General features: G+C 46.6%; 1 protein-coding gene and 2 pseudogenes across 4 annotated transcripts; 2 read left to right on the forward strand and 1 right to left on the reverse strand.

Annotated features, from left to right (window-relative positions):
* Nucleotides 1-13,614, reverse strand: part of LOC147960013 (NAC domain-containing protein 75 pseudogene) — a 187,524-nt pseudogene extending 173,910 nt beyond the window's left edge.
* Nucleotides 13,615-14,560: 946 nt separating this feature from the next.
* Nucleotides 14,561-21,623, forward strand: LOC125520187 (putative serine/threonine-protein kinase At1g54610). Its single transcript, XM_048685026.2, has 8 exons — nucleotides 14,561-15,618; nucleotides 15,948-16,232; nucleotides 16,331-16,648; nucleotides 16,815-17,042; nucleotides 19,650-19,750; nucleotides 19,864-19,951; nucleotides 20,351-20,809; nucleotides 21,067-21,623. The coding sequence occupies exons 1-8, from the start codon at nucleotides 15,070-15,072 to the stop codon at nucleotides 21,268-21,270; spliced, it is 2,232 nt and encodes a 743-aa protein (XP_048540983.2). The 5' UTR covers nucleotides 14,561-15,069; the 3' UTR covers nucleotides 21,271-21,623.
* A 148-nt stretch (nucleotides 21,624-21,771) lies between these two features.
* Nucleotides 21,772-25,302, forward strand: LOC147960014 (pentatricopeptide repeat-containing protein At1g71490 pseudogene; annotated as a pseudogene). 3 transcript variants are annotated; one of them, XR_015610511.1, is made up of 5 exons: nucleotides 21,772-24,004; nucleotides 24,144-24,447; nucleotides 24,561-24,752; nucleotides 24,845-24,989; nucleotides 25,080-25,302. The product of XR_015610511.1 is annotated as a pentatricopeptide repeat-containing protein At1g71490 pseudogene, transcript variant X2 (transcript). The 3 variants fall into 3 exon arrangements; XR_015610510.1 differs by having other exon boundaries at nucleotides 24,144-24,752; XR_015610512.1 differs by lacking the exons at nucleotides 24,144-24,447; nucleotides 24,561-24,752.
* The last annotated feature ends 1,352 nt before the right edge of the window (nucleotides 25,303-26,654 follow it).

Below are 26,654 nucleotides of genomic sequence, written 5' to 3' on the forward strand. Positions count from 1 at the left end.
CTACGTCTCGGAGCCCTGAGGCGGTCGACTGAATATATGTGTGTGAATTACAGAAAGTGCGAACCCTTGTCCCAGAGGAGGGGGGTGGCTTATATAGAGTGCGCCAGGACCCCAGCTCCCCTCCGTTACACAGGGTTCAATGTTCATAAAGGTGGGGCGTTACTGGTAACGTCTACAATAAAGTGTTATAAATGCCCATAAAGCTATGGTTTAAGTCCCGACCGTTGCAGAGTGGAAGGCTTCTCATCTTTAAGGTGGTCGAGTGTCTTCAAGGTGGTCGAGTGAGCACATCTTCATGGTCGAGTGGATGATGGTTTCTGTTCGACTGCTTCTGATTCTTTGTAGAGATGTCCTTGGGGAGGGTATGTCGGACATATCCATGACCCTACCCTAGGTACATAGCTTCGTTAAGGAGTAGTAGAGAAAGCTAGGCGGATAAATAGTTCCTTATAGTCAAGCAGACCCATGCTACTACTTGTTCCAAAGACATGCACACCATCAAAATAGTCCATTCTATATCAATATACACCAAGAGGGAATAATTTTTTTGTATAAGAGAGGAAATAGTTCATCCATCCATAATGCCCTGCTGTTGGTGCAACCTTTTGTTGTTCTCATTTTCTATGGGAGACGGCTTCGAAACAAGCTCTTTGGACCTTGCAACTATCTCGAAACTCACACGGGCATCGAGGGCAGCATATTTTATCCGCTCGTACGTCAATGGATAATTCTCCCATCCAAACGACCTTAATGCCACCATCTCATCACCCTTCTGAAGATTTGTACCGAGCACAAAATTTGCTACGTCGAATAGCGATGGTGTCTGTTTATCACAATCTTCTACACGAATTTTGATTCTGGTTTGTAGGTCAGCGATGCTTTTCAAATCAAGGTTGTACGGCTCCAGCTTCTGTTTGTCCCCTTCGATGGCTGCCCCACAGAAGTATATGTACTCCCAAGACAAGAAATCGTGAAGCTCACCTGGTATGGAGGGCACGTGTATGATGTGGTACACCAAAACATCATCTTCGAGGCACAGCTGAAGGACGGCGGCGCGTTGGATATTCCCAGTGGCACGCTCTGTGTACTCTGCGTCGAGACCGATGACCCTCGTCTCTACCTTTTTGAGGGAGTTGGATACATTGTTGATCCACTTCCGAACAACCCTTGGGTGGACGGTGACGGTGGCAACTATGCTCAACGAGCCTTCGACGAGGACATGTTGGACGCTAAAAACCTGCATCTCGATCTCTTTCGCCATTTGGAACTACTGGAACGGAGGGCTATGGTTTGGAGAATTAGGATTAGATGGCTAGTCTAACTGAAGTAGTAGATGATTATTTAAAGAGGTTAAAACAATGTGAACGCAGTGGGGTTTGGATGCAAATGAAGACGAAGGGGAGGTGAAGAAGCTGAGGAAAATCGGTTCCCGATGGAGAAGTAAATGGGAGAAGTGGCGTGCAGGTAGTTGATTAGATGGCTAGGTAGACTAAACGAAAAGGCTATGCGGGTAGACTGAGGAGTCGTACCTGTTCGTGTACGTGTCCATCCTTCCTGATAGGTGGGACCTATGCAAACAGATAAAAAAATGTGCCGTAGCTGGTTCAGATGGATATTGGCGCGTGCGTGGGAGACACAACATTCTCTGGTTAAGGAATACACGATTATCCTCGTCAAAAAAGAAAAGGACCATCTTCGCGCTTCCGCATGCACGAGAATTTGGTTCTGCTCGCAATATGGATGATACCTGGAGGATGAAGTGAACAGGCATGCTAGCATGGGAGACCTATTTCCACTATACAGTACTAGAGTACTCATGTTCCTACTCGTAGTAGTAGCACAACTGTGGTACACTTGATGGTCAAAATACTATCCATCCGGTCCTCACAGTGAAGTGACAACACCCTGCGCCTGACACTAGTCCAGGCGGCATGTTCGGGTTACCAAATTCAGCCTCACCCTGTGCACTGTGCAGTCTGTCACCGCCGTTGTACAGCACATTAGCATGCCTCGCCTCGTCTCTCTCTCCCCTCCCATAGCACCACTCCATCTCCATCTCCATCTCCATCTCACTGTGCCCCCGTGTACCGTCGCCTCGCTCGCACCGACAACCTTCTCCCCCGTAAATCAAGCCCCCAAAAAACCCCACCTTCCAAACTCCACCATGGCCGAACGCGAACCGCACAGCATCCATATGAGCCGCGATTGGAGCAGTCTCCCCAGTGACATCCTCGACCTCTCTTGTTCGTGTATGGATATGTTGAGCGCCCTGCGGCTGGCTGCATTCTCGAGGGACATGCACACAGCAATCGTCGAAGCGAGGCCTAAGCTTTTCAAGACACCCTGCTTGCTGCTATCTGGTCTTGCGAGATTGGCTCACCATGATACGGAGGCGTACATGATGCCCCTCGACTTCAATCCGATCTCCATTAGCCGAAACTTCTTTGCAGGTATGTAGTGGGTCGCCGTACATCATTTCCCTCGACTTCGATCTGATCACCATCGCCCGAAACTTCTTGGCAGGTATGTACTTGGTCGGCATGAACTCCCACTGGATGCCTGCCTTCAGAGAAGGGGAAGATGGTAAAAAGTTGGTGCTCGTGAACTTCCAGACATCCCATGAGATTATCCTTCCTCCGTTGGATTATATAGAGTTTTACCATCGCGGTCCAAGTCATCTAGATTACCACGTCAGTTGGACGGACCTTGTTTTGCAGAAGATTGTAATCTGCCAAGTGCCCACACGACATGCGAATTACACAGACTTCAAGCTAATTGCCTTGTTCGACCGCGGACTCGCCTATCTTTACGCTGGTGCCTTCTTTAGCTGGAGACAACTCAGCTCGCAGTGGATCATCGTCAAAGCTGATACACACTTTTGTGATGCTATTTAACACAATGGCATCATCTACGCAATCAACAAAGCAGATGGCACCACGTATTGCTGGGACGGCGTGTGTAAGTTGTTTCCGTCTCATGTTAATGATGACACCATGCCACTGTTTGAACTTTTTGTGATGATTGGCATATCCCTGTTTGAGCAGAATTTGTGTAGAACTATGGCAATGTATTAGAGACGCCGTAAATCAGCTATATTTGGAATGAGTTAATTCATGCGATTGTGACCATGTCATTACAGCCAATTTGTACCCCTGAATAATCAAACGGTTAGGAATATATGGATATTCTCCTTATTTTACAGTAATCTATATACTACTACTAAATATGAGTGTGTATCAATGGTCATGTTAGTTTCCTCATTTTCATGATGTAGAAACATGCACCACACTGTTGGTTTCATCTAACCATACATTAGGGAAGTAAATGTGCATATGGAGAACTCTATATTTGGAAGTAGTGAAATCTTGTAATGCTTACCATGTGTACATACTTATATTCGCCCTTCATCAATCAATGGTTAGAATAATATCCTCACAAAAATTTTGCCCACGGAACATGAGTATATAACAATGCATGGTCTGTTAGTTACCTTGAAGAATTTTTTGTGAGGACAGAACATGATTACATAACATGCATGACATGGTAGTTTCCTGCGAAGAACCGATTGCGAGATAACATGAGTATAACCATGCATGGCACTTCTATATTTTTGAACCCAGTATACATTTCCCTGTATTTTCCTCCCAGTTCCAACAGGGACATATCAATATTGTTTCTTGCATTATCCTACTCATACTCTGAACAATGTTGATCTTACATTAACAATGCATGTCCTTTTCGATATGATGTAGTGTCCCTATAGTTACTGCCCTTTGTAATCACACCACCTTTGCCAAAAATAGGGAAGCACAACTGGTTCCTCGCTCGATAAGACGACGGCAAAAGACTTATGATCATTCGGACACATGAGCCGGAAAAGTTATATTGCAAAAACCCCACTGTATACAAGCACCGTGAAATATGTGAGTATCCGGATAGTGGCTGTTACGTCTATGAGCAGGATACCAGCTTGTTTGGGCCTTCAGGATTTTTTAGTTGGAGGCGGGTAAACAGCCTTGGTTCACACTCTCTGTTTCTCAGACTCAATTATCTGATTAACCAGGAGATCACCGTTGGCAAGGACCTTGATGGCAGAGAGGTTCTGTTTGCTATGGTAAACTGTGTCTACACGGCGAGCCCTAGGAGTTCGGGAGCAAACTCCCCTGATTGTCAATGATACAGCCTGCAACCAAAAGAACGTGAGAATGACAAAGGCATCCGGATTAACTTTGATCCTTGGATGTCTCAATTACGATAGGCAGTGATGTGGTTCAAGCCTTCAGGTTGATAGGTAATTGGGCTGTTGCGTCGAAAGGGTGGAGTACTGGTGTCTCCGGATCATTGGTCGCTGAAACGGGGCTGCAAATTATGATGGTGTTGGATCATCTCTTCGAATAACTTTGTTGTCTTTGCTGCTTGTTCTGGATGGGTAGTTCTTTCTTTTGTTATGCATATTCCTTGTCATTTGGTCATCCTCGTCTATGTCACTCTTATTATGTAATAGTTGCCTCTGTTTAGAATGTCATTCTCGTCTGGATCATGAGAGTCTGAGCGCTGCTAATGGGTGTGTTTTGGTGGTGTAGCAAGACTTCTTATGAACTATCATGTCTTGTTGTTTATGTCAGTAGTAGTCACTAGTCATTGTTTGAATGTTGTATATATTGTTGTTTCGAACTATTTATTGTCTCGAACTACTGGTGGGCTAAATGAGGGCATCACCATTCTCCAGTGTTCAGAGTGTATCTCCTTTTTTCAAGTTATATAATTTGAGCTCAGTGTCTTTTCAATGATGTACACTTGTTTGGGCCAGTGAGGTGTCGTTGAATATGTGCCGAGTAGTAACGCAATGCCAAACAGGTCAATTATGACTCTCAGGCCGGGCTCTCAAAAGATCGTAAAAAAGGCCGGGCTCTCCAAAAAAGAAAGAACAAGGACTCTTAGGCCGACATGTGGGCGCCACCGGTGTTTTCGTGCGCTTGCACGCCGAGAGCATATTGGCGCATGTTCGAAATTCATGCTACCTTTTCATCCCCAATCTCCCGCCCCTCCCCCACCTCTGGAATCTCGATTCCTACTCTAGTTCCCCCAAATCCCCCTCTTGTACTCCCTGTACTCAAGCGCACTATCATGTCGTCGGTCAACGCGGATCTCCGAGCCGGAGATCCTGAGGTCCGTCCTGCCTTCGGTCGCTGCGTGCTGTCGCTGAACAGTGGCATGGCGGCGCTTGACGACCAGTTTGCCGGCAAAGTGCCGATGGTAACCATCAACGGCGACCGGCCTCCCGTCTCACCGGACGACCTTGTCAAAGCTCTTGGCATTGCGCACGGCATCCAAATAAGTGACTTGCTCGTCGAAGTCTGTCCGCCACCGGCTGATTTCTTCTTCAGGTTCTGGACAACTTTCGACTGCAGTTGTGTGTTCGAATCTTCCCGGCGTTTGTTCTGTGATGGCGCGCTGGAGAGCTTTGATCGGTGGCACCCAGGACGGGGCTCGGTGCCCTTTGAGCTTGAGTTTTTAACAAAGCTTACCTTCCATGGCATGCCTCGACGTGCTTGGAACAGCGAGTCCATGAATGAGCTTATCAACGACCTTGAAGGTGAGCTCGTAAGTATGTTTGTTCCTCTAGACAGCTAGGCTTTGACGGTTATGGCATGGATGAAGAAGCCGTCCACCACACCAAAGGTGATTGGTGTTGAGATACCGGTGCATGAACCGGGGTTGTACTATTCATCACCACCAAGGTCGCCGCGGACCACATTAGGGATGTACCTGTATCGAGTGTTCATGCATGTCGAAGAAGTGGTCAATCCATCAATCGAAGTCCTGCCGCCGCTGCTGGTGCCAGGGTCCGCCGACGACGTCCATTACAGGAGTCAACGTCACTTTTTCCGTGTTGCTCGGAACGATGGATGGCACAGGGCCTACTCCATCACGCGGCGGAGGCCACTGCTTCTTTGGGAGAAGAGGCAGGGCTGGCTGCCTAGATGTGCTCTAATTTGAGGTAACAACTGAATCTTGTCAGATACTAGTTAAATCCGAGATGTGGAAGTGAAGCACTGATGTGCCAGTACATTTGATTGTAACCTGTTCTAATTTTGTATCTGAACTTTTTTTAGAAAGGGATGTACGTCAACTTAATGTGCTAGCAAAACTTATTGTGTTGTCTGTACGTTTTCTTTACACAACATTCAAGATATTTCCCCGTCATTGATAAAGACGATGAACCGTTATGTACGAGTTCGTTGGTTTCAACATAGCCCTATCCGTAGTGATCCACTGATTCCATCCTGATTGTGCCGCATGCGTGAAATTTTTGTATGCAAGTTCAGTGTGCTATGATGTTCTATATGATTGTGTCAACTATATAAGTTTTTACTGAGCATCAACAATGCATATGGCTGAAAGATGTATTTACAAGCATCGACTGATGGGTCTCTCTCTCTCTCCCTCTCTCTCACACACACACACACGCACACACGCACACGTGGGACCCGTTGAATTATTTCTTTGCTCATGACAACTTTTAATTAGGTTCCACTGTAATCTAACTTTTTTTCTTAAGTTATTAATTGATCTCAGTGACTTCAAAAAGTTGTACAGAAGCCTTGTTTGGGCCTTTCCGACGTCGCTGAATGTGGGCTGAGTAGCCATGTTAGATTGTACTGTACTATATAAGCCTTTTTTCAACATCAGCAATGCAACTGGGCCGACAGTTGTACACGATATCCGGGTTAATTTGTTATTCTCTGCCCCGCTGGGCTGCAAACTTTCCTAGGAGGTATGCATTAGGCTTAACAAGAAAATGAACTTTAAGAAATAATAAATGGGATGTAATTATAATAAATGGGCAGTAACTATAAAAAATGCACCAAACGCGTAATTAGTTTAAAAAATATATTATTTTTGGAATTTGAAAATTTTAATTTCATTACTTGTTGCGCGCGCAATATTTCATTGGATTTTAATGTAATACAACTTTATTTTGAAATTATATTCAATCTGACTAGAAATTTTAGATAAAAATATTTCGGATCCCATAAAAATGTGGGAATTTTTTTTTGAATTCTGTTTTGAGCAGCTGGTTGAAATTATTAATCTTTTTTTTGAGGAATGGTTGAAATTATCAATCGTTGTCCTAACTAGAAAATGAGCTGTACTTTTAACAAACTGTAAATGGGCTATAGTAATTCCATTAGAATTAAAAAATGGGTTGTGCATTCTTACAAATCGCAAATGGGCTATATGTTCTCTATCACACACTTGTGGGCTTTCTAAGTTGACGCGTCCCCTAAAAAAACTAAGTTGACGCGTATGCAAGGTTTGTCAACAACACACGGTTCTGGCAGCTGTGGAGGTTGGATGTCCATCCAAAGGATGTCGTGCTTCTTCTTCAATCTCGGATATTCTTACTTCAGCCGCCCAAAAATGATTCCTCCTCCTCACATCCTCCCCCTGACATCTGGGGCGCACCGTTTCGGAGGCTGACTTGTGGGCCTACTAAGTTGATGCGTACCAATGGCTTTGTTAACTTAGTCAATATAAACGATTCTAGCTGCAGTGACCGTACGATGTCCATCCAACGGCCGTAGTGCTTCTTCAACCTCTGGTCTTCTTGCTCCAGCCGCCCAAAGCAGCGCCAGTCGTGCTGCGTGCTCCTGCCTCCCGTGGCCGGCTGTGATGCCGCGGAGGCCTCACCGCCCCTACTACTCCCACCGCTGGCCAGGCCATCCCTCTACTCACCCACAACTCCTGTTATTCTGCGGCGACGGCAGCCACACACCGCAGCGAACCAGTGAACCCTCATACTCCTCTACGCGTGGGCATCCACTATCGTGTCTTCCCCGGCTCCTCGTCGTCCCCTTCCTATGCCTCGCCATCGTCCACCGCCCTGGTGCTCTCGGCGTGGCGTGGTCAACGTGGTCAAGGAACGGCTTCCATCGGACGTGGACTGTACGTGGAGAGGCTGACAGCTGGGTCCACGGCCACAGCAAGGAAGTGCCTCCTTATTACACGGAAAATAATGATTCCTCCACCTGACATCAGGGACCCACCGGACAGGCAACCGTATTTCGTGAAAAAATGTTTCCCCCTGACTGTTAGGACCTACCAGCTACATCTTCGCACGCAAGGAAGTGCGCCCGGGCAAAAAAAAACGATTCGCCCCCCTGACTGCTGGGACCCACCAGCTACATCTTCGGACGCACGGAAGTGTCTGACAGTCGGGACCCACCTGGTCGAAGCGCACGTAGCGTTGTCATTTTGGTCGCGAACGTGTACGTACATACTGGTCGATGTAGAGGCACGCACGTGCCATAGTAGAGGTGCGCAAGTAGCATGTACACGTACGTACAGCGCCCAGTGTGTAAGAAAGAAAATACGGCCACGTATGTATATACGAGCGGGGTCTCGAACGCCTACTCGCGCATACGTACGGTCAGGGCTCGTGTACATGGCTGGGTCGGAACAGAGAAACAACGTCGTCGTCGCCCGCAAAAAAACAACAACGTCGTCGTCGTGTTCATGGGGAGGCAACGGAATGCGTCGTGTTCATCGGGAGGCAACGGAACGCGTGGGAGCCAACCGGCTTGGACGGAATAGCCGATGAAAACGAGGCCTGGCATACCGCAGAACGGAGGAAATGGCCTTGTGTTCGACCGACCACGTTCGAAACGGGGTTATGTTCATCGGGAGGGGTCCAATGTATCGCAAAACGGAGGAAACGGACCTCCTATGGTCGAAATGGGGTCCTGTTGATCGAGAGGGGTGTGGCGTACCGCAAAACGAAGGAAACGGACTTGTGTTGGAGCGCTACGGTCGAAACGGGGGTCCTGTTCATCGGGAGGGGTGTGGCGTACCGCATAATGGGACTCCACGGGATATTGTTCATCTCCACCGTCGCCCCCCTCCAGCCTCCACGGGCTACTGTTCATCCACCGTCGACCTCCTCCAGCCTCCACCTGCGACTGTTCATCCACGAGCTCCTGTTCATCCAGCCTCCACCATGCGCTACTCCACCGGCTACTGTTCAACCAGCCCTCTACACGGGCTCCTGTTCAACCATCCCTCCACGAGCTACTGTTCATCATGCCCTCCACCGTCTACTGTTCATCCAACCCTCCATGGGGTGGTCCTGTTCATCCAGCCCTCCACGGGGTCCTGTTCATCCAACCCCAACCGGCTCGATCGATCGGGGTCCTATTCATCCAGAGACAACACCACGGGGTCCTGTTCATCAACGTCACCGGAAACTGTTCATCCAAACCCCCCCAGCAACGCTCACTGTTCATCCAAAGGCAGCATCGATCGACTTCAGTTAGCAGTAGTAGCGAAGGAATCGCTCGATCGGGTTCAGTTAACAGCCATCGATCGATCGCTCGGATTCAGTAACGCGTAGCCTGCAGTGCAATCGCTCGGGTTCACTAGGTGAACGCCTTGCTCGGTTTTAGTTAGAGCCCAACGCCTTATACCCACGTGTGTGTGTGTACGAGAGAAACGCGGAAATCTCCATGCATCGCTCGGCCCCGACCACCCACCGCAACCGGGAACACCCCGATATTTTCCTCACCCTCGCTTCTACCACGGTTTTTTCCGTCATGGACGGCCCAAAGAATGTCATGCAACTGCATCTCCGGCCCGCCCAGGACGAAAAACCCATTTTCTGTCATGATTTTTTGTCATAGAAGTAGGAGCCCACCACATCTATGATGATACCGGGTTTTGTCACAATTATCGTCATAGAAGTGTCATAAATATGACATAATTTTTTTCGTTCGGCCCAAAATGTCATGGATGTGTCTTTTTTTGTAGTGTTTGTTGTACATGGTTAGGTCAATAATGTCATTTATCGACCTACCTTTATCATTATGGGGTATGCACTTGAAACAACAACATATACACAAAACAGAGCACCGTCTAAGTCTATAGAGACGACACCATATGAGTTATAGAATGGGAAGAAACCCAATTTGTTGCATCTCGAGATTTGGGGTTGCGAGACATATGTAAAAAGTTTACAGCCAAATAAGCTAGACCCTAAAGCAGACAAATGTTACTTGTAGGTTATCCCAAATAAACAATTGGGTATTCCTTCCACCAAAAGTTCGAAGGCAAAGTGTTTGCCGCTAAGAACGGACACTTTCTCGAGAAGGAGTTTCTCACTAAAGAAGTAAGTGGGAGGACAATACAGCTCGATGAGATTGTTGAATCTCCGAAAGTGAGGACTAGCGAAACAAAATCTATTCCAGAAACTGTCTACATGACTGAACCGGAAATTACTACACCAGTTGTAGAAACTCTAGTTAAGACTGTAACTGAACCGCATAGGTTAGGAAGAGTTATCGAACCTCCTGAACAGTCTGACAATGACATATTCATCTTAGAGGAAGATGAGCCTCCTAAACGGTCTGACAATGAAATATTCATCTTAGAGGAAGATGAACCTGCACATTACAAGAAAGCGATGGCGACGCCCAACTCAAAAGAATGGCTCAAAGCTATGCAATCTGAAATGGAGTCCATGTATGAGAATCAAGTTTGGAACTTGGTTGATCCTCCAGAAGGAGTAAAACCCATACAATGTAAATGGATCTTCAAGAGAAAAATAGATCCCGATGGTAATCCCACCATCTATAAAGCAAGGCTAGTTGCAAAAGGATTTTCGCAAGTTGATGGAGTTGATTATGACGAAACTTTCTCTCCGGTAGCAATGCTAAAGTCTGTACGGATTATGATGGTTATAGCTACATATTTCAATTATGAGATATGGTAGATGGATGTCAAAACTGCTTTCCTAAATGGTAATCTAAATGAAGATGTATACATGATACAACCAGAAGATTTTGTTGTTCCGAAGGATGCTAGAAAGGTATGCAAGCTTCAAAGGTCAATCTATGGTTTGAAGCAAGCATCAAGGAGCTAGAATCAATGTTTTGATGAAGTTGTAAAAGAGTTTGGCTTCATTAAAAATGATGAAGAAGCTTGTGTATACAAGAAGTTTAGCGGGAGCTATGTAGCATTGCTAATATTATATGTAGATGACATATTATTGATTGGGAATGATACTAAATATCTTGGCACAATAAAGGACTAACTGAAGAGTGTGTTTTCAACGAAAGACTTAGGTGAAGCTGCATATATATTGGGTATAAAGATCTAGCATAGAGATATATCAATACATCTAATAGCACTAAGCCAAAGCACGTACATTGATAAGGTTTTAAAAAGGTTTAAAAATGGAGAATGCAAAGGAAGGATTTCTCCCAATGTCACATGGCATAACACTTAGCAAAAATCAATGTCCAAAGACAGTTGATGAACGAGTGCAAATAAGTGGAGTACCATATGCCTCTGCTATTGGCTCCATTATGTATGCCATGATTTGTACAAGACTAGATGTTTCGTATGCACTAAGTGTTAGTAGCAGATACCACAGTGATCTAGGAGTGTCTCACTGGATAATAGTAAAGAATATTCGTAAGTACCTGAGAAGAACAAATGATATGCTCCTTGTTTATGGAGGAGATGAAGAACTCGTTGTAAATGGTTAAACCGATGCTAGCTTCATAGCTGACATAGATGACTATAAATCTCAATCAGGTTATGCTTTTATAGTTAATGGTGGTGCGGTCGTTTGGAAGAGTTTCAAAGAGAACACTGATGTGGATTCTACGACAGAAGCAGAGTATATTGCAGCTTCGGAAGCTTCAAAGGAGGCATTCTGGATCAAGATGTTTCTTGAAGAAATTGGTGTTGTCCCAAGTGTGATGAATCCAATGGCTCTCTATTGTGATAATAGTGGTGCCCTTGCTCAAGCAAAGGAACCAAGATCACACATGAAGACCAGACACATTGAACGCAAGTATCACATTGTTCAACAATATGTTGAGAAGGGCTATCTGAAGATTCTCAAGATTCACACGGATTTGAATGTGTTAGACCCGATGACGAAGGCTCTACCACGAGCAAAGCATGAGCAACACCAGATAGCCATAGGTGTTAAAGAGACTATGTAAACTAGATTATTGACTCTAGTGCAAGTGGGAGACTGTTGGAAATATGCCCTAGAGACAATAATATTTGTATTATTATATTTTCATATTCATAATTAAGAGTTTATATTCTATGTTATAACTACTATGATCTTGGAATATGCGATTCAGTGGAAAACTCATATGCACTTGTGGAATGATAAACGGTAAATAAAAGGTTCCTAGTCTCACCTCTAAGACTAGCTAGCTCAAGTATTGTTGGTTATCATGTTTTTCAGATCTTAGGATATCATTAAGTGTAATGATGATCCTAAAACAATATTGAGATTATGATGTTAGAAGAACGATGACCCAATCTTATTTGTTATGAATTGAGTTAATATCATCTGCATTCAATTGTAATAACACATAGTGTTAATGTCTGATACTGCTCGAGCATCATGGTCACTTCTTACCGTACGATGGGCTTTGGGGTTGCTCAAACGTCACCTATATACAAGTTTTGGAGCCTCCTCTACTTCTTCTAGTTATTGTCCTAGTTTGTCCTAGTTCACTGATTAGAGCTTGGCTAATCTTCTTGTCCTCAAAATTAGAAGTCCAGTGTGGTTCTATTATCCTTCCTCTAAATATCCGATGGCGATTAGCTCTGGACGATGAAGCGCTGCTGGATCGTGAAGGCTGCATGTTTGCAACCAAGTAGAGAGGCCGTGCTTTCGGTCTTCGGTTCGAGGGATCGTTCATGGGCGGTACGAGGGATCGTTCATCGACGGTTTGAGGGACTCCAAGTATGATCTACACCGACACGTTCTTCTTCCGCTGCAACTCGGTGACGGTAACGATCATGATCCCAACACGTTCTTTTCCCAACGACTACATCTAAAACTTAAAATTTAATTAAAGAAGCAGATCTTCACCACTTTCGGGCCAACCCTTCACTTTCCAGTCGCCAGAGCTGTCGGCGGCTGGTGGAGGATCGTCTGATTCGTTAGACGAGGAGCCCCCGCCGTCGTCGTCACTGGAGGAGATGATGATGAGGCCCTTGAGGCGCCGGACGGCCATGTCCTACTGGCGCTTGAGCTTTGCCAGCCAAGCAGCCTTCGTCGCCTTCTCCTTGGCTCGCACTCGGATTGCTCGATGGCAAGCTGGAGAGCGTTCACATTCTTCCCGCGGAGCTGCCGAGCATCCGTCTCCGCAATTGTAAGCGACCGGCGGTAGACCCATGCGAGGAGCCACTCGTTCTCATCGGGCTCCGTCGATAACCCGCAGCGGCGGAGGACAGAGCTCTCCGCCGCGTCCCTATCCCTTGCCCGCTGCCTCTCGCGGCTGGCGACACACGCCTCTGACTTTGGTGTGCGTGTCCCGGCCGGCTAGGCGGGCACAAGCACCCACCACTGCTGACGTGGGGGGAGCAGCAGACGATGGGGGCAGAGGATGGCGTGGGGGAGGCATGGACTCCCCAGCCCCGCGCGGAGCCAAACATGGGCTGGAAGGAGCCTGCGCCGGCGGGGAGAGGCGAGGCGGCCGGTCGGGAACTGCCACCCATGTCCACCTTCGACTTCTCGAGGGCAATGCGGAGGGCCAACTCCTTGTCGTAGTCGGAGGAGGAGCGACTACCGGCGCTCGACATGGTTGCGACAGTCGCAGGAGTGGATCGAATCGGAGAAATCGGAGGGAAGAAAAGAGATGAATCAAGAGTGGAGTGAGCTAAGGTTTTAGGATTGGGGATATTTATGGGGTCGGGGTGGGCCGGGTTTGACGTAACGGACGCGCCCGGGCAGACTCATATCCGCCTTATATTTGGACTGGATATAAGGGGCACTAGACAACCCGGGCGTTTGAGGCCCGGTTGAGGCGCCCATCTGGGCCAGATTTTACTCCCTCCGTTTCAAAATAGATGACTCAACTTTATACTAACTTTAGTACGAAGTTGGTTCATCTATTTTAGAACGGAGGGAGTAGTGATCAGTCAGTGACCAGGCGGGCCTTCCGGGCGTTTGAGGCTTGTTTAAGACGTCCATGTGTAGATGCTCTTATACTACTTTTTGATGGCAAATACAATATACTTGGGTCTAGCTGTCTCGTACGTTATTAATGAGAAAAACAAAACCGTTTCACAAAAATCAAGTAGGTAATTAATCACAAAGTTAGCACGTGGACTCGACCTTGCAACAAAATAATTGAACCTTGAACCAACTTTGATTTCTCTCGCTATATACAGCTTGTCACTTCTTTTCTTCACAGCTACCACTAATTTATCATATCTCTAATCACGCCCTCCTCACCATAGGTGTACGTGTGCTATTCATCTGTTGACTTCTTCTAATTTCCTCCCAATGTTCTTGGATGCTTTTGACACGGCTAAGTTTGACAGAACCATAGGGAATCAAAGATCACATGGCTAAGCAATTGAATAGAGATTCGAGTTTCCCGATTTTCCAAAAACTGTCTGCGCCCTTGATTCCCAATTTCTTTCTTCACATAAAAATAAAATAAAACAGGAACTAACGTCTCCCTCCCTCCCTCTCGCTGACAATTTCTCTCCCTCTGCCCTCTCCCTTTTTTCACCAACCAGAAAAGAGAAGGGAAGGGAAGCAGAAGACCGGGTACTTGCAACAGACCAAACAAAAGGACCCAAGAAAAAGGCCAGCACTCGGGAAGGAGAGAGGTTGGGAGGGAGGGAGATCTGCGGGGCGACGCGTTGCGGTTTTCCGGCGGCAAGGTTCGATTTTGATCCCAGCCCACCCCGGATTCCCCGCCCCGGTTCGTCCCTGCCCTGCCCAACTCGCGCCGCTTCCACTCGAGTGCTCCAAGAAGATCCCGATTTCGGTTGCAGTTGTGGAGTCTCAGTTCCAGTCGTCGTTGGCGCCGGTTCCTGGCCGCGCGCTCCCTGATTCGGAAGTTGCTGGAGCGGAGGGGGAGTTCCTCCGGCTCCCGAGTGTCTGCCTTCTGATTTGGATCTGCGGAGGAGCCCGGATTGGCGCTCCAATTCGGGGAGCAATGAGGGCCTGATGCGGGAGAAAGTCTCTTCAAGTCGTCGTCTTGATTCTCTTGGAGTAGGGTTTCCTGCCGGGATCCTTGTCCCATGGGATGCGTCAGTTCGAAGCAATTCCATGGCGGCGACGAGTGTGGCGGCGAGGGGAAGCCTCGCCGCCGCCCATCCAGCAACTCGCTGAGGCGTCTGGTTAGTTACAACTCCAGCAAGAGGCACGAGGACTTGGAGGAGGATGAAGAAGAAGGGGGAGTTGTGGCAGCCACGTCCTCGAGCGTGGGGCACCGTGTTGCCAAAGATGCCAGCACGGCCAGGCTGATTCGGAAGCCCCCTGCGCTGGTGGTCGATGCAGTGGTGCCGCTGCCAGAGGAAGTGGCCGCAACTGCCGCTAGCGTCGTCGATGTGGAGAGGGCGGTTGCTGCCCCTGTGAATCGCAGGCGTGCTCCGAATGGCGTGGCAGAGCAAGAACCAAGGAGTGGTGGCATCAGGGGTGAGGTGAAGCCAAGGATCATAGATGTGCCGAATGGAGTGGTGGGGGAGCATGTGGCGGCTGGCTGGCCGAGGTGGCTCACGGAGGTGGCAACAGAGGCGGTCCGTGGGTGGCAGCCTCGCAAGGCAGAGTCCTTCGAGAAGTTGGACAAGGTTCATCCTTACCACAAATTCATCATCTTGTTTCTCTTTTCAAGACCTTCATTAGCCATCTATGTTCTGAATTGTGTTTAGGTGTGATTTAGTGTGAATGTTTCAAAGCGCTTGAACATTTTCTAATGGCATAGGGCATTCTGTCAGTTGTAATAGTGTAAATACATCTAGATCCCATAAGCTTTGGAATATCATTCTCAATATCGTGGTGCAGGTAGAAAAATAGAGCCCACACGCAGCTCCTAGTCCTTTAAAGCAATCTGATTGATTAGAACTGCTGATTCTGTGCTACTACGCTTTTTCTCACCCTCGCCTTTTAAATATTTCAGATAGGGCAAGGTACCTACAGCAGCGTTTACAAAGCACGCGATCTTGAGAATGGAAAAATTGTGGCACTTAAGAAAGTTAGATTTGCCAATATGGATCCTGAGAGTGTTCGATTTATGGCGAGGGAAATTCACATCTTAAGAAGACTTGATAATCCAAATGTTATTAAGCTCGAAGGTTTGGTGACATCACGCATGTCTAGTAGCTTGTATCTCGTGTTCGAATACATGGAGCATGATCTTGCGGGGCTTGCTGCTACACCTGGCATAAAATTCACAGAGGCTCAGGTTTTCCTTCTGGACATTTTCTTTGATCTCCATTCAAAGGTTTTCTATTGTGCCTTTAGTTTTCATTCCATGCTGACTTCGGAAAATGACCCATTCAGGTCAAGTGTTACATGCACCAGCTACTGTCTGGACTTGGTCACTGTCATAGTCGTGGTGTTTTGCATCGGGATATAAAGGGTGCTAATCTTCTGCTTGACAATAATGGTGCCCTCAAAATAGCAGATTTTGGTCTAGCTACATTCTTTAATCCGAACCAAAAGCAGAATTTGACAAGTCGTGTTGTAACTTTATGGTACCGGCCCCCGGAACTTTTGTTGGGTGCTACTAACTATGGTGCCACGGTTGATCTCTGGAGTGCTGGTTGCATCCTTGCGGAATTGCTGTCAGGGAAGCCTATCATGCCAGGACGAACTGAGGTACTGTTTGACTACTGCCGCAGTCATAATTTGCTCAAACTCAAGACTGTTGCTTCTTTGGATTAATCCTACTTGTGTACTTACGTTAGTCTTGAATAGTTCTGTGAATCTATGTTGTTAACTTTATGACACTTAAGGGCAATTTTTGTTGTCTAAACTCTTTCAGGTGGAACAGTTGCACAAAATATTCAAGCTTTGTGGTTCACCATCAGAGGAGTTCTGGGCTAATTTGAAGTTATCACGTGCTACCATCTTCAAACCACAACATCCGTATCGTCGTTGTGTGAATGATGTATATAAGGACTTCCCTCCTTCAGCTTTGTCACTTCTGGACCGTTTACTTGCTGTAGAACCTGATAATAGGGGTACTGCGGCTTCTGCCCTTGAAAGTGAAGTAAGTTCTGTCTGCCCTTACATTCATTGATCCATTATATGGCTGCTGTATTGCCTGTCATAAAGAGAATCTATGGTCAGATATGTATAAAATGTTAGCTAAAAGTGCTTTATGTCCTTGCAATCACATATAAACATAATTGGCGTGCCATTTGGTGGATCTGAAAATAGTGAGTACATTTACAACTAGTACAACCTCATACGTGCATTCTACCTCTACTTTTCAGGGTTGCTGACTTTTGCTACTCTCCTGTTAGATGTACATTTGTCATGCAGCTCTGTTTCTGATTCGGTCAACACCCATTAGCACCTTTTGAGGGTTGCACAATGCCCATAAGCACCGTTTGATGGTCCCACATGTCATATTCTTCCTCCTGGCTTCTTCCTATTCGATATCTCCTCTGATTCGTCTCTCCCATCAGCCTAGATGCAGTAGTGAACCTCCCTTGCTAGTTGCTACAGGATGACACAATGGTGGCCTGCATGCAGCTCCTTGGAATGGAATTGCTGAACTTAGGGCACCCACCCCATTTGGAAAAGGACCATCAAGGATACATGTTAAGTATAAGTTGCATGCCAATTTAGAAGCCATCTTGAGCTGCAATAATTACAGGCAAAACGTTTTATAGTTAAACAAAACAAATGATCATATCTTGGTCTCTCTCTCTCTTCTGTACAATCAATCAAGCAGATCATGCATAGGGTCATGCCTGCTGCTGTCGCTCAGCCTCCTCCGCGTGAGACGTGGCCTCCAAGTTCACCTTGTCGTGTTGGACGGAGTCAGCCGGTAAGGCGGCCCAAACACCGACGCAAGCTTTGCCACACTTGAGCTCCCAGTCCCTGTTGTTTGCAGGGATGAGGCTCAGCTCGACTCTTTGAGCTGGAGGGCCGTCCGGATCTTGCCAGTTGGCCCCATATGGCGATTGTGTGCTTTGGTGGGAACATGAGCCCAATGTTGACACGAGCTGGACATGCCGGCCACAAGGTGGAGGTAGAGGGAGAGAGGGATGAAATGCCAGATCTCTGTAGTGGAGAGAGGGGATGGAGGAGGTAAAGTGGCTTAGAAGGAAGAAGCATCGGACAGAATGTCCATGGGCATTTTGGTCCTTTAATATCTCACTAACTGCAAGTTGGATGGAAAAGGAGCAGTGGCAACTGCAAATAAGGTTAACAGAAGAGTGAGTAGTGAGTAGCTCTAAGTGGTTGTTTGGATAAGTAGGATTAACGCCTAGTTTTAACAAAACACGTTTTAGTTGGATTTTTTTCTTTCAGAAAACTAGTTTTACCAATAATTCAGTTAGGAACAAGTATACACAAAACCTTGTTTGGATGATAAAACATGTTTAAACACGAGGCTGCGCCATCGCCGCCCCGTAAGAGATGAATGCGTCCAGTTTCGATGCCGGCACTCTCGTCATACTTCCTGGATGGGGTCCATCATTGTCGCGGCCGAAGAGAGAGTAGCGCTGCAGTTGGCCGGGTTGGTCGACATCATCGCCGGTGATGGTTCCTTGGGCAGCGGTGAAGGTGAGGACCGACGAAGATGCACCGTTGTGGTCTTGAGGAAGCCAGCCTGCTTGAGCACAAGATCATGTTAACAGCCAAATTACTACTAGTCCTTCCTGCCATACCCATCCATCATCAAAAGCAATCTGAATGCTCACACGTGAATCGTTTGCATGAGTGACAGTAATGAGAATGACCAATCATTCAAGAACAAGAACGAGCATACAAGGAATCTTTTGCTGCCACACTAACTCAAGATCAAATTTATAAGAGACCGCCATCGGCGAGGAAGACGCGAGAGGGATCAATGGTCGACTGTGATGGCGAGTTGGCGGCGGCCGCCGGTGATGCGGGATGAGGGCTCGCCGGGGAAGGACCGATGGTCGACGGCGATGACGATGGTCCGACGATGGCGACGGTCGCGAGCGACGCGAGATCAGTTGTCGTTGGGGCAGGACCAGTGTTCGACGGTGACGGCGGCGGCCGGCGGCAACGTCGACGGCGAGGGCCGCGGGTGGTGCGGTATGCGTTGATGAGTTGTTGCTGGGAAAGGACTCGTCGGTGACGGCAACACGCAGGCCAGCTGCGCTGTATGCCGGTCGCCAGCGGCGGATGATGAACTCGTTTATAGAAAAACGTCAAAAAACGTCTAATTGTCGTTTTTCCATAAACTCAGTTTTTCAGTTTTAGTAAAACCAAGATTTACTTATCCTTGGATTTGTTATGTTAACCAAACATAGTTTTAGTTTGTTGTAACCGAAAACGAGTGTAGGCCAAACTGGTTTTGTAAAATCCCAGTATCCAAACAACCCCTGAAAAGTAATGGCAGGATACAAGTAAGAGTTGTGGCAAATGTGAATAAGTCCCCTGAAAATATGGACTTCTGTGTTATTTTCAGCTCATATATTGTGAATTTGAGACACTGATTTTCAAAAGTGAACAATATCTTTTGATCTTAATATTAAAACTTAAGAGATGCTATTTTATATTAGCCTTTTCACTTTATGGGATTAGTTGATAACTGATTTGGTTGCCTCTGTATATCTGAAGTGACTGCCCTTAACTTCTGGTTTGTAATCTGTACTTGTACATTATACAACAGTTCTTTACAACGAAGCCTTATGCTTGTGATCCATCAAGTCTGCCGAAATATCCTCCAAGTAAGGAATATGACGCTAAGCTTCGAGATGAAGAAGCTAGGAGGTAATATTCTCTATAGAACCTAAGACAAATATTATGCAATCTGCAATTTCGACAGATGGGTTTTATCATTGGCATTTCTGTATTTAACTAATTATATCCGTTTTGGTCCACAGGCAAAGAGCAGCTGCAGCCAAAGGACATGAATCTGAAACTGGACGCAGGAAGCAACTTGCAGCACAAAATGGCACTATCGATTTACAGGTATTTTGCAGAATTAATCCGATCTTAGTATAGTCTGATAATTGGCATACCAAGGGTCTCCTCAGTGATTTTTTTTCTGGTGCCACAATCTGCACTTTTGAGCTTTGAAACATGCCATTCAATACCCGATGCTAGCAGTTCGGTGAATGCATTATATACATGATTCATTATCGGGATGCAATGCAATTGCTTCTCTATTTGTTTGGAAGTTAATTTACACAACTGTTTTATTGTAACCAACTAACCATGCAGCAACCAATCTGTAATGCACACACATTGTTTCCAGCTCCAGAGGCAACTATACTGTATATATGACAACTAATCTGATGTCATACTGCTACATATGAACAGTTTGCCGTTTCATATTACTCAAATCTCTCTTGTTTCATGGCTTTGCAGCAACGGCGAGTTCCGGTTAATCCTAAAAGCAGTAGTAATAAGTTTACTCCAAAGGAGGATGGTGTTACCGGCTTTCCAATGGATCCTCTGGTAGTAGACAATGGTCATGCTCGCCGTGTTCCTTTGATGAATGCTGGTCGTTCATCCTCCACTTTGGGTCGATCAAGTGGCACAGATCCAAACGGCCAGAGATTCTACACCTCTCAGATTGCTGCTGCTGAGATGTCTAACCCATCTACTGCAACTGGGCAGCGAGGCAATACTGGTAAGCTGTCTAACCTTGGGGACAGCGCCAGGAAACAGTATTTAAGAGAGCATCGGTCGAGTTCAAGATACAGTCAACTCGCTGCTGCCGACCAGTCTGACAAACCCAAATGGTCGCAATCGCATCAATTCCAAGAAAGACCGTCATCTTCCCATCGGAAGGATGAAGTGGTGGCAGATAAGGAGCCTACAGGGGTGAGTTACTTAATTCTTCTAATTAGCTTTAGCTGGTCTTAATTCATAACATTTGTAGAGAGCAAAGCAAAGCATGACCCTAGCCTTTAAGAGCCGTGATTAGTTTCAATAAAATCCGAAAAATCCATTCATTAGCATTTCTGGTTGGTTCTTATTGGGTCTAGACTTCGTAGTGGATGTTCTGCAAATAATGTGGCTGATAATTTCCCGTCTATATATTCTTTTCAGTCAGTAGTGTAACATGCTGATAATTTCAGGTGAATGGCACGAGGAAGAACCGAATCCAGTACTCAGGACCATTGATGCCTCCTGGGGTAAACATGGAAGAGATCCTTAAAGAGCACGAGCGGCAAATCCAGCAAGCCGTGCGAAGGGCTCGTCTGGACAAGGGAAAGGGCAAGCACGCCGAGAGAGACCAGTCAGAGTCGCTGCTGTACGCTGCCCATAATGGCAGGTCATAGCGCCGCGAAGCTCGGCTCGGCATTCTTGATGGCTTCGGCAATGGAAAGTAGTGTATGATCCCCTTATTTTTACGCCCCCGTCGAGCGGAGAGGTTTGTTCTGCCGGCAGCTCCCACACCATTGCGCCAGTGGACTGGTAGTTCCTGGCAGCAAGAAGAAGAAGAAGGCCTGCTCTTCACTCATGTAGAGATTTTCGCCAAGTTTAGCAAGAAAGATATTCGCTGGAAAAATTTGTTGCCCACACAGTCACCAATTGTATATCTCAGAGATGAGTACCCACCCTCTTGAGGATTGATGATTCTTACACCTGTGTTTTGGTAGGTGCCAAGAGAAATATAATCAAATTATACTTCTGTGTCTGCTGCCTCTCTCTCTCTCTCTCCCTTCCATTGTCTTGCCTTTCAATCCAGTTTCAAAAAAAAAATCAACAATTTTGCGTGCTGTCTGGGCGGGTAATCCGGGACGTTGGATGCGAATCGGACGTTCCAAAATAAGTGACCGATTTCTCTTGGCGTGCACTCATGGTAAACCCCGGACGAAACATTGGCGCGCCCAGACGCCGAGAGCCTCCTCCTACCATTAGCCTCTCGCTCTCGCTCCCCACCAGCTTCGCCGCCGCCGCCGCGGTGTGATGCGACGGCGAGAGCGGCGGCCGTTTGATGCGCCCTTCTCCCACCTGCGCCGCCGCCGCCGCCTCGCTCTCCAGGCAGCAACTCCTCCGCATCCAGCGCTGTCTCCCACCCGTTTGGAGAAACGCCGCACCTGCCCAAGAACCGCCGCCGCCGCCCGCCTCGTCCTTCTCCCCCTCCTCCCTCGCCTCCATCCTCTTCTCCTGCGCCGCGCACCGCGCGCTCCGCCCCGGCGAGCAGGTCCATGCGCGCGCATTCACGCTCGGCCTGGGCGCGCATCCTTCCGTCCTCCCCAGGATCGCCTCCTTGTACATAGCCGTCGGCGACATCCCGGCCGCGCGTTCTGCCGTCGAGCAGGCGGCTGGGAAGGCGCGAGCTTTCCCCTGGAACCTGCTCATATGGAGCTACGCCGGCGACAGGCTGTGGAAAGACGTGGTCATGGCGTATGACAGGATGCTGGCGCTGGGCGTGGACGCCGACAGGTACACGTATCCGTCTCTGCTGCGCGCTTGCGGCGAGCTCGGAGAGGTCACCATTGGCCGCAAAATTGACCACCGTATTCGGAGGAGTAGATATGATCTGGACATGTATGTCTGGAACGCTTTGGTCGGGATGTATGTCAAGTGCGGGGAGCTAGAGGATGCGCGGAGGGTGTTTGATGAAATGTCTGTCAGGGATGTTGTCAGCTGGAACACAATGGTGTCTGGCTATGCATCGGCGGGGATGTGGGCCGAGGCGTTTCAGCTGCTTCAGCGGGTTCCTGGGGAAAACATTGTGACGTGGAATGCAGTTGCAGCAGGGAATTTGAAGGCAGGGAACTATGATGAAGTGATCAGGTTGTTGTCTCAGACGAGGAATCGCCACGGGCCAGGGGTGGACTCTGTGAGCGTGCTGATTGGCCTCAAGGCGTGTGCTAAGAGTGGGTATCTGAGGATTGGCAGGGAGTTGCATGGGGTGGCTGTTCGTCTATACTTCGACAGGCTCGAGTGTGTGGTAAACTCGTTGATAACAATGTATTCAAGATGCAGGATGATGAGCTCTGCTGTACTTCTGTTTACAGTGTACTCAATTCGGAGCATCACAGCTTGGAATTCATTGTTAGCAGGATTTGCATTCATGGACCAGGTTGAGGAAGCTTCTTTGCTCTTCAGAGAGATGATTGGCTCAGGTGTCTGTCCCAATGATGTTACTGTCTTGACAATGCTCTCCGTTGTTGCTCGGTTTGGACACCTCTGTCATGGAAGGGAGCTGCACTGCTACATCCTTAGACATGGATTGGGTGGTTCTAAATTATTGCAAAACTCACTTGTCGACATGTACTCAAAGTCTAGACACATGAGAGCTTCACGGATAGTATTTGATCAGATGGAATGTCGAGACAAGCATGCCTACACTTCATTGATTTTGGGATATGGAATGCAAAGAGAGGGCCATCTATCACTGAAGCTCTTTGATGAAATGATCGCCAACAGTATAGAGCCCGACCATGTAACCATGGTTGCTGTTCTTTCAGCATGTAGCTACTCTGGACTGGTCACTCAAGGGCAGCTACTATTTGCCAATATGTTTGCTGTGTTTGGTATTGCACTAAGAGTGGAGCATTTTTCTTGCATGGTTGATTTGTACAGCCGTGAAGGTTTGCTGAAGGTGTCCGAGGAGATAATTGACAAGATGCCGTTCCAGCCAACTGCTGCAATGTTAGCGACTCTTATTGAGGCTTGCCTGATCCATGGTAATACAGAAATTGGCAAACGAACTGCAAAGAAGCTGCTGGCAATGAGGACAAACAATCCTGGTCACTACAAATTGATCTCAAACACGTATATATCAGCAAAATGTTGGCCAGAGCTAGCTAAAGTTAGATCATTGATGAGTATGATGGATTTAACTATGGTTCCAAGCCATTCCTTGCTAGAATCAGAATATGACATATGCCTAGTTGAGCAAGATGATGGCTTAAATCATGGTGCACATTGTGACTTGTCTGACCGCATAACGGATACTGATTCGTCTAGTAGTGAGGAAGTGAAAAGCAGCGAAGCTTTTGGTGGATAATAGTTGGTTCCTCTTGGACCATCTTCCTGTTAAGGCCAAGGTTTCCAGAGGTAACATATTGATTTACAAACTGATACTACCACATCTTATAACATAGGATAATTTTTTTTGCATGCATGCTCACATTGAACTACTAGCTGGAAATTATTTTTGTATTAACGCACCGGGTATTTTTATCTCTTTTCCCAGCTTGAAACTCTACAATGACTGTATATTTGGAACTTTAGTGGACTCCCTTATTTGGGGAGTGATCTGCAAAGAAGCTGATGACAATGAGGACAAACAATACCGATCACTTAAAATTGACCTCAAACACTTATACATTAGCAAACTTTTTGCCAGAGCCATCTAAAGTTAGAGCATTAATCAGTATGTTGAAGCCTATTATGGTCCCAAGTCATTCCTTGCTAGAACTGGAATATGATACATGCCTAGCTGGCAAGATGATTGCTTAAGCATGGTATGCATCGTGGCTTGTTTGACCACATGACAGGTACTGATCCCTTTATTAGAGAGGAAATGAAGTGCAGTGAAGCTTTTGGTCGATGCTCTTCTCAGACCATGTTAACTTCTTAAAGATTTTGCAATGGTATGGTTTCTTCATAGGCTCCAGTCACCCTAGAAGTAATGTCATGAACTGTAAGCCATGCGGTGATTTAAGAGTTGGTGAAGCTGTAGAATGTATTATATATGGGAAGGAGGCTTTCAGCCTATGATGAGCATATACATGGCCGGCCCATTGTCATTTACTAAAGAAAATATCACATCACTTGATGAAGATGATTCTGATTTGGAGAGGTCTGCCCTTGAGACTTGCACATCAACATCATTTGATGGGTAGGGAGAAGCATAATGTTTTGATAGTACTGATGGTCTTTTCTATGATCTAGGAGCCAGCAAACTGCAAAGGCAGTGATTAAGTTCGCTGCAACAGCTGATCTGCACCGTCTTGAGCAAATTTTAGCCGGAGGAGGTAGAGGATCAAAAAGCCTTGGAAGGTCTTGATATTGTTCTGCGTTAGCTGCCAGCAGCAAGGTAAAGTGAATCTCTAGGTATCATAGAATAGGACAAATCAAGTGAATCGCTTGATATTGTAGTGATGATTTCCATCCCATTATTTCGCAGGCACACACCGTTTGGTTGATCCTTTGTCTTGCCTAACCTGGAGAGGATACGATCCTTTGGTGAAGGATTAGAAATCTGCGTGGGTTTAATCAGATCATTCCGTCCTACTAAAATAGGCCTCGCCAGTATATGCTGTAAAAAATTGAAAGTTTCCCTTGGGTATGTATATATGCAATACACTGTGAAGCCAGGGAGTCTGCAATGGAATCGCTGCATTTTCATACGTACACAAATGTTGTTCATATGGCCGTACATTCTGACCGATATCCCTAATTTTAACAAGCTAATAATCCCACTTCATTTGACAAAAGCAACCTAAATACTATTCTGTGTTCTCAGAATCAGAATGGTTCATACTGCCACACAGTTAGTTTTTTCTTTTTTTGCTAGCAGCATGATCTCTAATCTCTTCACGGCCAGAGTTTGGGTATCTTTCAGAGCTTATGATTATGCCATCAAGGGCCTCATATACAGAAAATCTACATGTCTAACTCACATGCACGATCCTTCATGCTGATAGAGAAAGAGGGGCTCTTTACTAATGATGTTATTGTAGGAAGCATTCACAGAACAGATGATGACAGCCCAGCCAATGTTAATGATCCTTTTATTATAGGGGAAATAACTTGACACAACTCGTACCGGTGAACCAAATGTTGATCTATCTTAACTCCTTGGGTATTGTATAGGTGGAACCGGGCCCACCTGTGATCTGGTTGAGATAATGTCTTTTGTTCTTTTGTTTTGTGTACCACCCTTCTCTGCTCCTGCTTTCAGAATGGATGGAGCATTTTCATTTGATTTGATGGAGAGGGCATGGTTACATATACCTCGTAATTTGCTTAATCTTAAAGCACGGTTTTGCCCATTCACGTACTTGTTTACAACAGTTAAACCAATCATGCTCTGAGATAGATATATCAGGTTCTGATAACTGAAGCCGATGGGACAGATATATCAGGTTCTGAACTATTGGAAACTCCCCTACGAGGTCCGCAGGGAGTGATGCCGGGCACTGATGCAATAGGGGTACGAGAAACAATTGCGGCGACATGCTGGTACCTTTGGTGGCTTCGACGCCAGATTACTCACGAAGGAATTGTTCACCACCTGGGACGCAATGCTACTTCTATCCTGGCGACTGAAAAAAGTTAGTGGGACTGAACCAGAAGCAAAATGGACAAAGCCTGAAGTCAGATCTGTGAAACTGAATGTATATGCGGCCTTTCATATTGACGAGGGAAGTGGAGCTACAGCAGCAGTTATCCGTGATCATAGAGGAAATTTTCTGGCGCCACAATGTTCATTTGTTCCATTTGCTGCAGATGCTTGTACCACAGAAGCCATGGCGATGAGAGATGGGCTAGTTCTTGCCAACTCTCTTGGTTTCAACACTGTTGAGGCCGAATGAGACTCGATGGAGGTGATTAACTTTTGCACCGGCACTACTCAATGGTGGGACCAGCGGCGACCATTTATGCCGAGTCTCTAGATACTCCCTCCGTAAAGAAATATAAGAGCATTTAGATCATTAAAGTAGTGATCTAAACGCTTTTATATATGTTTACAGAGGGA

Source organism: Triticum urartu, chromosome 7A, assembly GCF_056163025.1.
Source record: "Triticum urartu cultivar PI428250 chromosome 7A, HENAU_Tu73, whole genome shotgun sequence".
Classification (NCBI taxonomy): domain Eukaryota; kingdom Viridiplantae; phylum Streptophyta; class Magnoliopsida; order Poales; family Poaceae; genus Triticum; species Triticum urartu.

Excerpts from the sequence above, each read along its gene's own strand:
- LOC125520187 (XM_048685026.2), top strand. The coding sequence starts at position 15,070 with ATGGGATGCGTCAGTTCGAAGCAATTCCATGGCGGCGACGAGTGTGGC. Across the intron at positions 15,619-15,947 it reads CCTTCGAGAAGTTGGACAAG|ATAGGGCAAGGTACCTACAG; the intron begins GTTCATCCTTAC and ends TAAATATTTCAG. Across the intron at positions 17,043-19,649 it reads CTTCTGCCCTTGAAAGTGAA|TTCTTTACAACGAAGCCTTA; the intron begins GTAAGTTCTGTC and ends ATTATACAACAG.